Source organism: Chinchilla lanigera, unplaced genomic scaffold, assembly GCF_000276665.1.
Source record: "Chinchilla lanigera isolate Chin_1 unplaced genomic scaffold, ChiLan1.0 scaffold00041, whole genome shotgun sequence".
NCBI classification, from domain to species: domain Eukaryota; kingdom Metazoa; phylum Chordata; class Mammalia; order Rodentia; family Chinchillidae; genus Chinchilla; species Chinchilla lanigera.
In genome coordinates, this window is record NW_004955442.1 from 928,730 (window position 1) to 944,774 (window position 16,045).

Consider the following 16,045-nt stretch of genomic DNA (forward strand, 5'->3'; position numbering starts at 1 on the left):
CAGATTGGACAAAAATCCCTTAGGGAATTGGCATTATTTTATTTATTTTATTTTATTTTGGGGTACTGGGAATTGACCCCAGGGCCTTCGCACTGAGGTACATCCCCAGTGCTTTTTTATTTTTTACTTTAAGACAGGTCCTCATTAAGTTGGTAAGTTACCCAGGCTAGGCTCAAACTTGTGATCCTCCTGACTCAGCTTTCCAGAGTCTTGGGATTACGTACATGTGTCACTACACCCAGAGATGTTCTGTTCTTTGATAATAGATTGTATTGTTAAAAGGAAAAATCACATTGGTTACTGATAGTTTAACAATTGGACCTCACATTAAAAACTAGATTCTGAATCTCTCTGGAAAATGAGTTGATCTTGGGCCTGCAGCACTAGGCGTGAGATGCGTAGTGCTGTGAAACCCTGGAGAAGAATGTCTGTTGACAGTGCGTCTCAAGCACTTGAGGCTTGTGAATTGCAACCCCTGCATATTTACATGTACTCATCTGAAGAAGTACTGCCAAAAGAGGACTGTCCCAGGCCCTGTGTAAGTGTAAGCTGTGGTGGTTGCTACCCATAGAGAGCTTTCAGCCTATCTGTTTCTTCACACTATTCCTTTCTCATGTGTGCAACTCATGAGTTGTTGCTTAGTGCATTGTCTTAGCTGGTAAAAGTGGACTTTGTCATTTCACATCTTGGTTACAGCATTCGTTCACATTTTAGAGGTCAGATTCTTAGAAGTCATCAGACCCAATTGTGTTCCTTTACAGATGTAGAAACTGAGGCTTACTGACTGGTTGAGCCATACAGCAAGGTCAGAGAATTTTTCTAGAGCTTGATCTGTGCCTTGCTGATTACATCGTGTTGCCTTTTTCTTCAGAGAGATATTAAATAGTAATAAGAACTGCTTTTTTTGAGTATGTACCTTGTGCAAGGTGCTTAATATACATTGATGTGAATCTTCAACCATCATGAGAGTGGTTACCTTTTTACCCATGAAGAAAATGAACCTCTGATGGTGAAATGATTTGTTCAGTGTCACTTGAGGTGTGGGATCCCCGATACAGGTCATGTTTCTTGTTGGGTGAACAGTTTCTTCTGCTGATGTTCAGGACTCAAAGAGTTTTAGAGCATCCTTGGGGAGAGAATGTATATTAATATATTAGTGTATATTGCATGTCTTTTACAATTTGTTTTTGTTCTGAGAAGGACAGTAAAGAGAAAATTGAATTTCTAGGTCTGAGACTAAAAATGCAGATCCCCGACCCTTATCCCAGACTTTGTAGTTGAGAAACTGAGGTGACCCCTAGGAATACTTCATGCTTTTTATTATATGTGCTGCCGAAGTGAGTATACTCTGCTTTTTATTGAGCACCTTGCTAACATAAAAATTTGTAAATTTGTTTTAGGCTCAGAAACTTTTATGAACAACATAGAGATAGTCACTAAAATAAGCAGATAAGTATTGAAAACAAGACTTGGGGTAGGCTTTAGATCATTTCTTTTTCTTTCATTTCCATGATATGGCTCCAGCCCAGGCATGCTGGGCAACACTGTCCCACAGAGTTGTACCCCAGCCCTTTAAAACATTGAATCACGTTTTTTTGGTGGTGACTTTGTCTTGTTTGTCTTTGTCCCTGATGCCCAGTGTTAATAACTTGTCTGTAGTAGGTCCTCAGCAAATGTGTATAGACTGAATGTATTCAGGCATAATGTATGTAGTTAATTATCAAAGGCGATACTATGACCTCTGTTTTTTTCCTTTTTAGATAAAGTTGTATACTAAGCACGGGACTTTGAAATACCAGACAGACTGTGCCCCTAACAATGGGTACTTTATGATCCCTTTGTATGATAAGGTAAGAGGAAGGGAAGGTAAGTCTTTACCACTAGTCTTTTATGATGAGAAATAATTAGTTTGCCCCTTCCCCAGCCAGGAAAGAGGCCTTTTCCACATGAGCAAATAAATACTCATTTGTCTTGTAAATGATTTGTGGATTATTGCAGTGTTAGCCAGATTCCAAGGGAGACAACTTATAAATTGATTTGATTAAATACCCTCGCTCTCCATGTCTCCAAGGACATTTGGCAGTGTCTGGAGACATTGTGATTATCACAGCTGTGGAGAAGTGCTACTCAGTAGAGGCCAGGAATGTGCTAAACATCCTGTAGTGTTACTTTGGACAGCTCAAATGCCAGTAGTGCCAGGATTGAGAAACTCTGCTTTAATAGAACTCTGCCAAAAGCCTAAAATACTGTTAAAAAAATTATACAAGCAATATGTGAATTTATGAGCTTTGTGGGAAAAAAACCTCAAGGTCTTTAGAGTTACATGAAACAAATTTGTACGCTTTGCCCCTACCTCCTCCCTCTACAGTGACAATCTGATAAAAGCTGTGATTTGCATCCTAATAGGTTGGTTTCTGTCCACTTAGAGTGAGGCAGATATCTGCAAGTACATGTGCATGTATGTGTGTGTAAACACACAATGCGTGTGCACAGAGATGTGGATCCTTGCACACTTCTACTTACGCGATTTCATCCTTAAAGTTCAACTTTTTATGTGGAAATACAGATTCGCATGAAATAGCAAAAATAACATAGAGTTTTGACTTTGATTTTTTAAAATATAAATGGAATCTAACAATAGGAATTATTCTGCAGTTTGATTTTTCTCCCATGGTAATGATAATATTGCTCTAGGGAAATTTGTTTTTTTTCCCTTGCTTTTAACATCAGTATGTATAGATCTGTGTTGCTGCTTTTTTAGGGCTACACTGAATGTCAGAATCAAACCCAGTCTGTAATTTATTTAGCCACTTTTCAACTGATGGACATACAGACTTTTCCCAATTTTTAAATTATTATTATTAACAGTACAGCAGTAAATATTCTTGAGCTTATGTCTTTATGCACAATGTATTTAAAGGTGGACTACTTAGGTCTTGAAATCTATCATTGCTCTTTTTTAAAAAATTATTAATATCAATCTCAGGAAACTAGGGTTGACCTTGTTGACCTTGTTGGTTAAACCCACTTTAAGGAATGATTTTAGTTCTTGAGGATGCGTGTTGACCCTTACAACCTTAGGCATGTAAGAAGTTAATAGAGGACTTGGTTAATAGTGTGCATTTGGTGTCAAAAGATGAGTGGCTGAATGTAGTGTTTTAGAACTCAAAAATGGGCTTCAGCATGGCATCTGATTGCTGGAGGGAATCTTTGGGTGTTAGCTCCGGTTCATAGACTCTGAAGGGAATCTAGAACTGTCACCATTTATACTGCTGATGCTTAGAATTTCATTTTAGGCAGAATGATTTTAATTTAAATGATAGCACTAACGAATATTAAACTAGTCATCAGTTCTCATACCTTTAATTTCTTCTCTTTTTCTTTTAGGGAGATTTTATTCTAAAGATCGAGCCTCCCCTGGGGTGGAGTTTTGGTAAGTGAGCTGAATAAGCAGACATACCCTGTCAGGATCACATTATGTGCTGGATATTAGTTTAGTTTGCCAGAGTACAGAGACTCTTAAAATATTAAAATCCATTGCTGGTGTGCTAGAGAGCTATTTTGTTATTTTTTTCCCCTTTGTCAGTTCAGCTTGAATTTACTATAGATCAACCTTAAAGCTGCCTTTCATCTTTCTTAAAATAGACCTCTCTGCCTGTACTGTATCCCTTTTAGAAAGCTCTGCCTTCAGTGTCATTCATTGCATGACAGTCGGACAGTACAGACACTGAATGGGGACTTTGTTTCTGTCTGAGACTGGCTCTTTTTTAGCACCCTCAGTTTTATTTTTATTTTTAAGTTAACTGAATGTTTAAACATTTTGAGGTTTGATTTTAAAATCCAAATTTTGACTCTTAAGGGACCAGAGTATCCTTGGGCCTCCCTAGCTCTGTGTTGACTGTGGGCAAGTTACTTTCTGTGCCACCTGTGACTGCTCATTATGGCGTCACAGTCATTATAGTCTCTGCTTCTCAGGTTCTTGGAGGAACAGTGGGCCAACGTTAGTTGTTTCAAGTGGCTGGTGTGCAATTTGCAAGTGCTGAGCTCAAAAACAGCTAGGAACACATACAAAGAGAAGCTTCCAGCTCTCTGCTACAGTTGCCTTCAGCAGTATTGGAGAGTTGGGAGTGGACCTGAGATCAGAGGAGAGGGTTCCATTTGGATATGGCTGGCTTGTTGTTTAGAAGAAGAGAGACTTGTTGTTTGGGTGCAGTGTCCCCCCTGTCTACAGCCTGGGGAAGGACTGAGGCTTGCTTGTGTTAGATTCTCACTGTCTTGAAGGTGAAGCAAACCTCCCTCACTGCCAGCTCATTTGGCCAGGAGAGCAGCTCTTTCTTAGCTTATAGGCAGAGGTACCCAAAAGGTATGAGAAAGGTGAAGGGGAATCCACCCCAAGTAATGGTAGAAGCAGGGGTCACACATTGGTGACCTGTATGTGTTTTGTTGGCAGCCTCTTTCCTCTTGCTGGTGCTTTTTCTTTTGATTAAAATTTTTATTGAGTTATAACATACTTTTGGAAAAGTGTACTGAACAGAAAAGTATAATGAATTTAATGATTTTCTCCTCCCTTCCTCCCTCGCTCCCTCTCTCCCTTCCCTGGTGAATTTTTAAAAAGTGGGCACACTCAAGTAGCTGCCACCTAGATAATGGGATAGAACTTTTCCAGCACCTCAGCAGCACCCCATCCCACTACTCATGACTGGCCCTGCCCCACCTACAGGTGACCACTGCCCTGGCCTTCTAAAGTTGTCCATGTGTTTGTTTTGAACTTTATATAAATGAAATCATGTAGGGTACATTTTGTATCTGGTTTCTTTCTCTTAATGTTGTTCAAAGGATTTATCTATATTAAATGTATTCTGTGTGGTTCTAGTTCATTCTCTTTGCTGTCAGAATTCTGATGGGTGAATATAACAGTGTATCTGTTCTATTGCCGATGGACATTTGGCTTGCTTCCCAATTTTAGCTACTAAAGATCCTGCTTTGCTGAATGTTTTTGTACATACCTTTTGGTTTGTGGGTGTTCGTGTTTTTGTTGATTATATGCCAAGAGTGAAATTGTTAAGTGATAAATTTTTTTTTTTGGAGGCAAGGTCTCACTGTGTAGTCCAGGCTGGCCTTGAACTCATGGCAGTCATCCTGCCTCAGCCTCCCAAGTGCTGAGGTTACAGGCATGTACCACCATGCCCAGCCCTGGGTGATAGAATTTACACATGCTCAGTTGTATGTGTGTGTGTGTGTGTGTGTGTGTGTGTGTGTATTTTTTTTTTTTTTTTTTTTTTTTTTTTTTTTTTTTTTTTTTTGGTCTTTTTGAGACAGAGTTTCACTTTGCACTTCAGGTTGGCCTTGGACTCACTTTGAGCCGAGGCTGGCCTCGAACTCACAGTGATCCTCCTGCCTCAGTCTCCTTTGTGCTGGGATTACAGGTGTGAACCACCATGCCCGACTTTAGTAAATACATTGAAAGAGAATAATTTATGTTTTGCCATCAGTGTATAAGAATTCTAGTTGTTCCACATCCTGGCCAGCACTTAGTGTGGTCAGTCTTTTTTGTTTGAGTGGCCTTTTCATTTATTCGATGTGATGATATTGTATCGTGGTCTTGATTGCCCTTGTCTGCTGACCAGTGAGATTGGGCACCTTTTTCAGGTGTTTTTGTTTGCCATCCTCCTTTGCAGGATGCTTGTTCAAGTCATTTGCCCTCCCTTTCTGAATCTTGCCCTTTGTGTGGGTTCTTATGCATGGATGTGTAATTCTTCCCTTTACCTGAAATTCTCAAGGCTTTTTCAGTTTTTTCCTCTACTTATTATTTGATATTCTTCTTTTTTTTATTTGGTACTGGGACTTGAACTCAGGACCTTGCGCTTGCCAGACAAGCACTTGTGCTGCTGAGCTATATCTCCGGCCCTTGATGTTCTTCTTAACCTTTAAAAACTTGACCTTAACCAACCCCTGTTATGAAGAACTCTTCAGAACAATTGAACTAATTGCTATTATTGAGAAATCATCCATATTTCCAGTGTTCCTGAGAAGCTGGAAGCTGGGCAGCACAGAGCCACGCGGCAGCAGGTGACAGTAGTTGAGAAGCTCCCCCATCCCCCTTAGTTTGCTGCTGTTCCTCCCTGGCCTTGCTCACTTCTTTCTACCTGGTTCTTGTGGCATTGGAGGCTGTGGGGCTGCTTAGTTCTGAGCCAAGTCTGGGGGTCTTTCTGTGCCTCAGGTTACCTCTCAATAAATTGTCTCTAAGATAGTGGTGAGGATTAAGGCTTTGCACCTGGCCTATGTGAACATTCAGCAAATAAGACTATTCGGTGCTCACTCAGTTTTCTGTGGGACTCCCAAGATTTAAGTTAGCTGAAAAACTGCTTTTAAACTCTTATTTTGTATATATTTGTTCCACTGGGACAAGGAACCAGGCGACTGGGGAAAGGGTGGGAGGGAGACTTCCCCGTGTGTGGGTTTTGAATTACGTGAATGTACAAAGTGTTCAAAAATTGACAAACAGAAGAGCCTAGCTATGAAATGTGTTTTATGTAGCTTCTCTGTGTCCCAGAACTAAAGTTGCTCTCTGTCTTGTTCCCTGCTCTCTCTGCCCTTTGCTGCCTTATTCCTCAGAGCCAACAAGCGTGGAGCTGTATGTGGATGGTGTCAGTGACATCTGCACGAAAGGCGGGGACATCAACTTTGTGTTCACGGGGTTCTCCGTGAATGGAAAGGTTTGGCTTTGCAACTTGCTGTTTTTCACTTTGCTTTGTAATGTGTACTGTCTTCTCTGCACCTTTGGAAAAACAGGGCGTTTGAGCTGGGCCCCAGCAGGGCCCCACAGATGGGCTTCAACGGGGACTCTCTGACCTCTTCCTTCTGCTGTGGGTAGAGCAGTGGATGTTTTTAGGAGTCAGACTGAGGCTGCCGTGACCCCCCACCCCAGAGTAAAACTGCCAGGAGTGGCCTTTTGTAGTGATACGGAATAGGAATCGGGACTGTGGCCTTTGCCACAGCTGGGGGTGAACTGAGGTCGCTTCTTGCAGAGAGGATGTGCCTTTGCTTCTGCCCCGCCCCTGGGAATAGTCTCAGTGTTAAAACTAAACTTTCTGGGTGTCTCCAACCTCTTTGGTCGTGTGAATCCAGAGTGCTGACCTGTGAGTGCCCGTCTGCCTCAGACTCTCAGTGGAGAGCTTTGTTTTCCACTGTCTGTTCGGCGTCCAGGCTTGAGATCTGCAGATTTCCTTGCCGTCATGGTCTGCGTGGTGGAGTCGCTTCTCTGTTACTTTTATGTTAAGAGTGAGGGCCTCGATCCCCACTTTATGTGGGGGATTCTTATTAGAGATGGTGGTCTCAGGTATTCTTTTGCAGTGTTTTATAAAATAATGGTGCATCTTTAACGGATGGCATCTTAAATTCAGTGAAACAAGGTGTTGTTTTTCTGTTACTGTTCCTTCCCCAGCGCTCCCTGAGAAGGGGCGCCCATGGTTTGTGATGCCTTTTTAAAGGGGTCCTTGGCCAAAGAAAGTCCCAGGCATCTTGCAAAGAGTGAGCTTTGCTGCCTGGCAGTCCTAACCTCCTTCTTCACACAGGTGCTCAGCAAAGGACAGCCCCTGGGTCCCGCGGGAGTTCAGGTGTCGCTGAGAAACACAGGGACCGAGGCGAAGATTCAGTCTACTGTCACACAACCTGGTGGAAAGTGAGTGACGTCTTGGCCCCCAGCCTTGCAGCTGGAGCTGAGCTGTGATGGGGGTTGGGGACTTAGGAGACCTGGTTCAGATGCTTATTTGACTTCCTGACTTTTACAAGTTTGTATTCCTCAGAGCCTCCCACTCCTCATCTTTGCCATGGAAGTCATTTGACTCATCCAGCCTGATGGGATGATGAAGTGTCAGTTCATACCCCTTAAGGGTCTGGCGCTTAGTAGGCCTTCGTTTAGCAGTTGGAGCTGGTGCAGGAGCTTGGTAGCCCATGTTTGAGCCTGGCTTCTCCATTTCCTAGTTCTTGACACGAAACAAGTTACTTAATTCCTCTATACCTCGAGTTTCCTCTTTTGTCAGTGATAATTGTGGAATCTGCCTCCTAAGGTTACTGGGAAGATTGAATTAACAACATTATTTCAAAGCACCTGGCATGGAGTCTATGCATAATAAATGTTTGCTCAATATAGTTCAGCTTAGGGGGCTGGGGATTTAGCTCAGCGGCAAAAGCGCCTGCCTGGCAAGCGCAAGGTCATGAGTTCGGTTCCCGGTACCGGAGAAAAACCAAAACAAAACAAAACAAAAAAAATATATATATATAGTTCAGCTTAGTTATGATTTAAAGACATCATTTTATCACCATTATATCAAAATGATTACTTAATTAACCTTGCTGATTGGAATTTGAAGCACTTATTTAATGGATCTATGTAGTTGAGTTTAATAGTTACCAGATGTGCCAAGCTGACTATCAGAATAGTTTAAACTGATCATTTTGAAAGTGTTCAAATTGTTACTAACTACTTTGCTACACTGCACCATTTAAATGAAAGTTTATAATGAGTTTGTTAGGAAGTCATCCAATTTAAAAATTATTATTGTTGAAATTATTTCATTTTGAAATAATCTTTATTTCTGTTTGATTGGAGCCTCTTCAGTCCTGTTCTGTAGAAGGAAGTGGAGCTGCAATTTTTTTTTTCCCTAGGCTAGTTCAGGTTGAGTGTCCCTTAACAAGAATACTTGGGAAGAGAACTGTCTTGGACTATGGGATTTTTCAGATTTTGGAGTATTTGCATATACATAAGGAGCTGTCTTGGGGATAGGACCCAGGTCTAAGCATGAAATTCATTTTTGTTTCATACATACCTTGTATATATAGGCCAAAGATAAACTTAATAATTTGGTACACGAAACAGTTTCAAGGTGTGGAATTTTCCACTTAGGGCATAATTTTTGGGAGATTTCAGATTAGGGATGGTCAACCTGTAGATTGTTGATCTTATCAGGAAAAGTGACTTAGACTTTCTAAGCCCCTTTCACCTGCACCAACTAAAACAATGATAGTAACTTGCAACACTGGGATACAACGGAAATTAAGCAGAGAAGTCCAAAGGCAATTTCAGTTTTATGGTAACAAAGTGATGTCCAAGCCTTATCTAGTTATAAGCAACATTTGATATGATACAATACTACCATATAATAAAGTGAATGCTGTTTATAGTTCATTTCAGTAGAATGAGTCCTCCAGTTGTCGGGTGCCTTACCAATTTAAAGGGTTAAATGTGTCAGAATCCCTGCGGTAGCATTTACAGCCTGAGTTCAGCTCCTTGAGGTCTTAGTTTGCCTATAGCTGCTAGAGTTGTTTTTATTAGCTACTGGTTTCATCACACTGTTTTGCATAAGAGCTCAAAATGGCTTATGTGTGTTTCAGATAACAGATCAAACCTTTTTTGTGTAGGACTCAAAGCTTGTCTGTATTTACTATGCCTATATCATTAGCGTCGTCTGGTGTGAGCATCTACCCCAGGAGATATGGATGTGTCTCTTCTTTTTTTTCTGGTACTGGAAATCAAACTCATGACCTTGCGCTTGCCAGGCAGGCGCTGTGCTGCTGAGCTAAATCCCCAGCCCCTGTGTCTCTTCTTTATACCCTTTGTACTTCTATTCCTTTGGAATAGAACTTCTGTTCCCTTCCCCCTCTCCTTGCCTACTTTTTTTTTTGGTGTTTGGAGACAAGTCTCACCATGTGGGTCAGGCTGGCCTTGAACTCAGTATGTAGTCTGAAGTGGCCTTGAACTTGCAGTGATCCTCCTGTCTCAGCTCCCAAGTGCTGGAAGTACAGGCACACACCATCTTCCCAGCTTCCTTGCCTAGTTGTACTTGTTGAACCTGTATGGTTATTCTGTGACTGACCCTCACCAAACTGCACTGATGGTTTAATGCTAAAAGTCCTGGAGATTAAGAGAAATGGGAGCCTTTATCCTTCCTTCCAGCACATGGAACACCCTTCCTTATGTACAATACATACTCAGCAAGCGCCTTTTGTTGTGGTTTTGTTCAGTGAAGAACCAAGTTTCGTTTATGCTCATTCAGCTGGTGGGAAGTTGGGGATAATTCAGATGTTATATTTTCTCTCTCTCTTTTTAAAGGTTTCCTAAACATTGGCTGTTTAATTTTTATTTTTTTTTCTTTTTCCAATCAGACTTTATTGGTACATTTTAGGTATATATAATGATCACATTCATCACAGAGAATTTGTACCTGTACATGATTTAACTTGTTTCTTTTCTTTTTTCTCATTCCTCTACTCTCCTTCAGCCCCTTTCGCCCTCCCCACCTACAAAAAGCTCTGTTTCTAGTTTTTCCTTCTCTCATTTTTTTGGCTTTTTCCTTTTTTCCTGTCCTCCTCCCCCACTCCCTTGTTCAGATGTTCTGTTCTCATGCTGCCAGTATTAGTCATGAAATTAGAAATACTCAGGTTGTTTTGAGGACATTAAGTGACATTTTATATCTCTTAGGTTTGCGTTTTTTAAAGTGCTTCCTGGAGATTATGAAATCCTTGCAACTCATCCGACCTGGGCCTTAAAAGAGGTGAGCATTTCAGCTATGAGCATAGCTCTGCCAGCGGTGCGCTAGCTTGGGAACAGATGCAAGGACTTTCAATTTAGGATGTGGAAGAAGTTTATGGTTTTTCCAGATGTCAGTAAAGAAACAAACAGTGGTGCTGCTGATCTTGGGTTTATGAGGTAAAACTCTGCTGCTGTAGCAGATGCTTCTGGTATTGGTTTCAGTTTAGGTGACAGTGTCATCTTCCTGCTGTGAAGTAGCTCTATTATTAACTATGGCTATTTTGAGCTAAATCAACAGCAAAAGCACCTGATGAAATAGATTTGTTTTTCTTTTTCCAGTCGGAAACAGAAACCTATAAATATACTTAAACATTCTAGAAATTGTTGTACGTGTACCCAAGCAGAAAGTATAAGAATGTTTATTGCAGTTTTGTTTGTAATAGCAAAACATTGTCAACAGCCTAAATGCCCGTTAGAAGAATGGGTTGTAGTTTTGGTGCCATCATGCAACAGAATTTTGAATGTCAGCAGTAAAGAGACCCGGAACTCTGTATATCACTATGACTACATTTCAAGCAGAATTAAAGGAAATACAATTACAACCACTCAGGATAATATGGATATAGTCTTATGTATAAGAATATAATTATAGACAGTTTTAAGTAGAAAAATTATAGAGACATGCATAGGCAAGTGTCATATTCAGGATGACATTGATGGCTGTAGGAGAGAAGGGAGTTTTGGGGTATGCCAAGGTCTTGAATTCTATTTCTAATTTTCTTACCTGGTGAGAGGGTATGCAGGTGTTCTTTAGAATATGGTTTGTATCTTTGTATCTTTTTTTTTTTTTGGTACTGGGAATTGATAGGCACTGTGCCGCTGGGCTATATATCTCAGGCCCTATTCTTTGTATCTTAGTTAAATAGTTTATAGTGGAAGATTCAAAAAGAAATATACTAGGTAAGGTTTTGTGACAGCTGTAAGAAAAAAATGGAAATAAGATTTAAAGACATTTTGATCTGCTAACTTTGCTTTAGTTTGGGGCTGTATCTCTTAATTTGTGAAGGTACAACAGAATCAATATTTCAGTTTTCATGGTTTTTATGCATCTATAATTAATGGTACAATTTTACACTGAGTTGTATCTATATAGTGTTTCTGACTGATGAGTTTTGGGGTTTTACTCTCCTAGACCAACATTTAAAAATATTTTATTTAAAACTCAAGAGCTTACACTTTGTACATAGAATAAATTTTTGAGTTTATATTGTATGCTAATTGTATGTGTAAAGGAATTTGAATTTGCCAATATAAAGTTGTGATTTTTAAGACAAGCGTACTAATATATGTCAGGATAATGATTACCTGTTGAGGGTGAGTACCTGGAAGTGACAGGAGAGGAAATCTCCAGGCTGGGAGCTGGTTCTTTATCTGCTGCTGGTTACCCAGAGTGATCTATTAAGTCTGTGAAAATCACTGCACTGTATGCTTAAAATGTCTACTTTCTCTATGTAAACTGCACTTTAACAAAAAATTTAAAAATGTATGCATGTATATCATTAAACATGAAAAATATTACAACATGTTCATTTAAAAATTTGGCACATGGAAAAAAGCAGGGTAGGCTCAGTAAAAAAAGCCTGAGATATAAAAGGAAATAAAAGGAATTCAAAGAAAAGGGACAAAGTTTGAAATTTTTGAAGGTGGAAAAATGTAGAAGTGAAATAGCACTACTTAAAATCAGTATTTACATTTTACCATATTTCCTTTCATTTCATTTTGGGCATTATAAAAGTAGTTGTAATTATACTATTATACAATTGGACCTTCGTATTCATGAATTCTGCCTCCAGGGATTGAGCTAGCCTTGGATTCAACCAATTATGGATTGAAAATAATTGGGGAGGGGCTGGGGATTTAGCTCAGCAGCATAGCACCTGCCTGGCAAGCGCAAGGTCATGAGTTCAATTCCTGGTACCCGAAGAAAAAAACAAAAACCAAAAAAACCAAAAATAATTGGGGAAAAAATTGCACAGAGAGGCCTTGTCATTATTCTATAAACAATACAATGTAACAACTATTTGCATAGCATTTTTGTTGTATTGGGTATTATAGTAACTAGAGATGATTTAAAGTACATGGAGGTGTGTAGTTTATATGCAAATACTATGACATTTTATATGAGGGACATTCAAATTCGCTTTCTATGGACGTCCTGGAACTAATTCCCGGTGGATACTGATCATATCTGCAATTTTATATATTACTTGCCAATTAATGTTTGAGTTTAAAAATGCCCTCATGTTAGACACTTTGGGAGTATTTATGTTTTTGGAAGTTAAACCCTTTCTCTGTTGTAGGCAAGCACCACTGTGCGTGTAACCAACTCTAATGCCAATGCGGCAGGTCCCCTCATAGTTGCAGGCTATAATGTGTCTGGCTCTGTTCGGAGTGATGGAGAGCCCATGAAAGGGGTGAAGTTTCTTCTCTTTTCTTCTGTAGTAGCCAAAGAGGTACGTACAGGAAGCACATAGGGAGGTAAAGAACCAAAGAGATTGGGTGTGTGTTTTGGGCAGAGGAGCGGAGGTAGAATAGGGGATTACAGGCTAAGATCTTTTGTTGAAATTGCCAGTTTAAGGTTGACTGGTTGCCTTAATGTTTAAGAACATTGTGTCTCTATTGAGTCACAAGAAATGGAGTGTTTCTCCTGGGAGGCTTGGAGTTCGATTGAAAGTGGACAGGCTTTCATGTACAACTGTCCCAGGTTTGAACAAATGCCTCTTTAGCAGCTGCAGACCTTTCGACTGATCACTGTACCTTCCCGAGCCACCATTTCCTTGTCTGAATAATGGTGATCCATTATTGGGAAGGACAGTCTCATTATTTGTCCTAAGAACCTTAATGTTTTAGCTTCAGTGTGAACCTTTTTATTCCTTTTATCTGTGTGAATATGCCCTATACTTCAGAAATACACAAATTGATGTACAACTTATAAAAGCTATTCTGTCCTGTAGTGAGGCTAGTTGGTGGCAGTCAGAACACGTTAAGTGGAAAGGAAGCCTGATTTTTTCTTCCCCTGGCGTAGGATGTCCTGGGCTGTAATGTCTCGCCAGTGCCTGGGTTCCAGCCCCAAGATGAGAGCCTGGTGTATTTGTGCTATGCGGTCTCCAAAGAAGATGGCTCTTTCTCCTTCTATTCCTTGCCAAGTGGAGGTTATACTGTGGTGAGTGAAGTGGGTTCCTTATGTTTGAGACACAGCATGGTAAGTGTTGATGCCATTTGGGTGTTGGAGGAAAAAGTGGTTGGCCTAACCTGTTTAGCAGTTAAAGAGTGAGCATCCCTAACCCCAAAATGGAAAATGCTCCAAAATTCAAAGCCTTTACAACATTGACCTGATGCCACAAGTGGAAAAATCCAAACCATGGAGCTCTGTTTCATGCACAGAATTATTAAAAATATTATATAAAATTAACTTCAGCCTGTCTCTTATATGTAAGGTGTATGTGAAACAAATGAATAGCATGTTTATGTTTGGGTCCTATCCCTAAGATATCTCACTGTGTGTATGCACATATTCCAACATCTGAAAAATTCTGTAATGTGCAATATTTCTGGTCTCACAAGGAAATACATTTCCATAATGTGTAGTACTTCTTGGATGAGGGGCACTCAACATGGGCTTTGGACGAGACCCTGACCCCTCAGTAATAGCTGCAAAAAGGGCTGGGCTTCCTCTGTGCAAATTGGCAACACTTATGATGAATGTTTTCCTTGGGCTGTCTCAAATCCCTTGTCATTTATGGGCTGCTAGATTAATGATTCGTATTGTTGGTTGGCTTGTGTTATTGGTTCCTTGTAATTAACAGACTCTTCCTTCCAGATTCCATTCTACCGAGGGGAGAGGATCACCTTTGACGTTGCACCTTCCAGACTTGACTTCACGGTAGAACACGACAGCCTGAGAATTGAGGTGAGACCTTGCTGTGTTCAGAGAACAGGTGCTTGAGTTCCCATCCTTGCACACAAGTGTTGCAAACATTTAGGAAAAAAAAAACGATCAATATTCTGTCCAAAAGGGCCTTTGGGACAAATGGAGTCTTGTACTATGTTCAAGCTTAGCTTGGGATCCACGAGGCACCCTACCTCTCACATAATGTCTTCAGTCTAGAGAGTTAGATTCCGTGTTAGAGCTGCTTCATTCAGTGAAATCATACATTGAGTACCATTGGCATGCACTTCAGGTCTTATTCCAGGGATGGGAATATGGCAGTGATCAAAAGAGGCAAAGATTTCTGTCCTTGGGGAGTTCATGTTGTAATGATGGAAAGAGTCAGTATATGTGTAGATAGGTGAGGTAGAAAGTGGATTGGAAGGTGATAAGTGTCTCTGGAAAAAGGAAGCAAGAAAGGTAGTCATGAAGTTCAGTGTGGAGACAAGAGCTGTACCTCATGTAGTATACTTGGGAAGCTGTCACAGTGAAGGTGACATGTGAGCAGTGGCCTGAAGGGGAAGAACAAGTGAACCACACGTACGTCAGTGAGAGGAGGGTTACAGGCAGAAGGAATGGCAAGTGTGAAGGTCCTGAGGCAGAAGAGCACCTGGACTATTAGGGGCATCCCAAGGAGGCTGGAATGGCTAGAGTGGAGGGGATGAGTAAAGAAGGAGGAGAGAGGGTCAGAGGTGAAGGGGCAGAATGGGCAGTGCCTGCTTGGCCAGTTGGCCTATTACTCTGGTGAGAATTGCTGCCATCAGAAGGTTCTGAGCAGACAAACATTGTGAGAAGAGTGTAGGGGCTGGGTAGGAGCTGGGACGTAGGAGGAGACCATCGCAGTAAACCAGGGGAGCACTGGAAGAATGTAGAACACAGTGGCAGGAATGGATGGAGTGATAGGTGACCTGATAAGCTCCATAGGCCCTAAAATAATCTTAAATGTCTTCTTCATCACACTTATGATGTCTTTAATTACAGAAATAGAAAATAGTTACTGTAGGAAATTTGCCAGATAGAGCAAATCTCTAAAGAAAATAGCAGTCTTTCCTAAATGGACCACCCAGTGTTAGAGTTATTGAAAAAAGTATATTTTAGCTGTTTTCTTTTAATGTTACATCGAAAAATAAAACTGTTAAAGTAGCACAAACTTGCAGGAGCTTGCTTTTAGGGCACATGCTCAGCGGGGAGCCGACTCTGCTTTTTAAGATGCAGGAAAGCATTTTACTGTTCTGCTGCACACCAGAGGGGATGGGGAGCGAGAAGATGCAGTCTCCTTGCTTCAGAGGGCTTGGAAGGAGGGGGCCGGTGAGTGGGGAAGACATTCCCAGATCACTGTCAGATACAAGTTCCAAGCAGTGTGAGTGGAATTTCAAGGAGTAAGGGCCTGTAAGTTCTGTGAGGTCAGGAAGTGTGTGTCTTTAGTGAGGTCTTTTTTTTTTTTTTTTTGTTTTTTTCCGGTACCGAGAATTGAACTCATGACCTTGCGCTTGCCAGGCAGGTGCTGTGCCACTGAGCTAAATCCC

At 40.8% G+C, this 16,045-nt stretch overlaps 1 protein-coding gene across 2 annotated transcripts in view; it reads left to right on the top strand.

The window, feature by feature from the left end:
* Positions 1-16,045, top strand: part of LOC102028686 (nodal modulator 1) — a 53,046-nt gene that overhangs the window by 2,057 nt on the left and 34,944 nt on the right. For both annotated transcript variants that reach the window (XM_005391083.2, XM_013517953.1), the window contains exons 2-9: positions 1,761-1,850; positions 3,388-3,433; positions 6,616-6,716; positions 7,575-7,681; positions 10,481-10,553; positions 12,892-13,044; positions 13,617-13,754; positions 14,412-14,501. In XM_005391083.2, the coding sequence (XP_005391140.1) occupies positions 1,761-1,850; positions 3,388-3,433; positions 6,616-6,716; positions 7,575-7,681; positions 10,481-10,553; positions 12,892-13,044; positions 13,617-13,754; positions 14,412-14,501 (798 nt within the window). The remainder of the gene's footprint in view (positions 1-1,760; positions 1,851-3,387; positions 3,434-6,615; positions 6,717-7,574; positions 7,682-10,480; positions 10,554-12,891; positions 13,045-13,616; positions 13,755-14,411; positions 14,502-16,045) is intronic.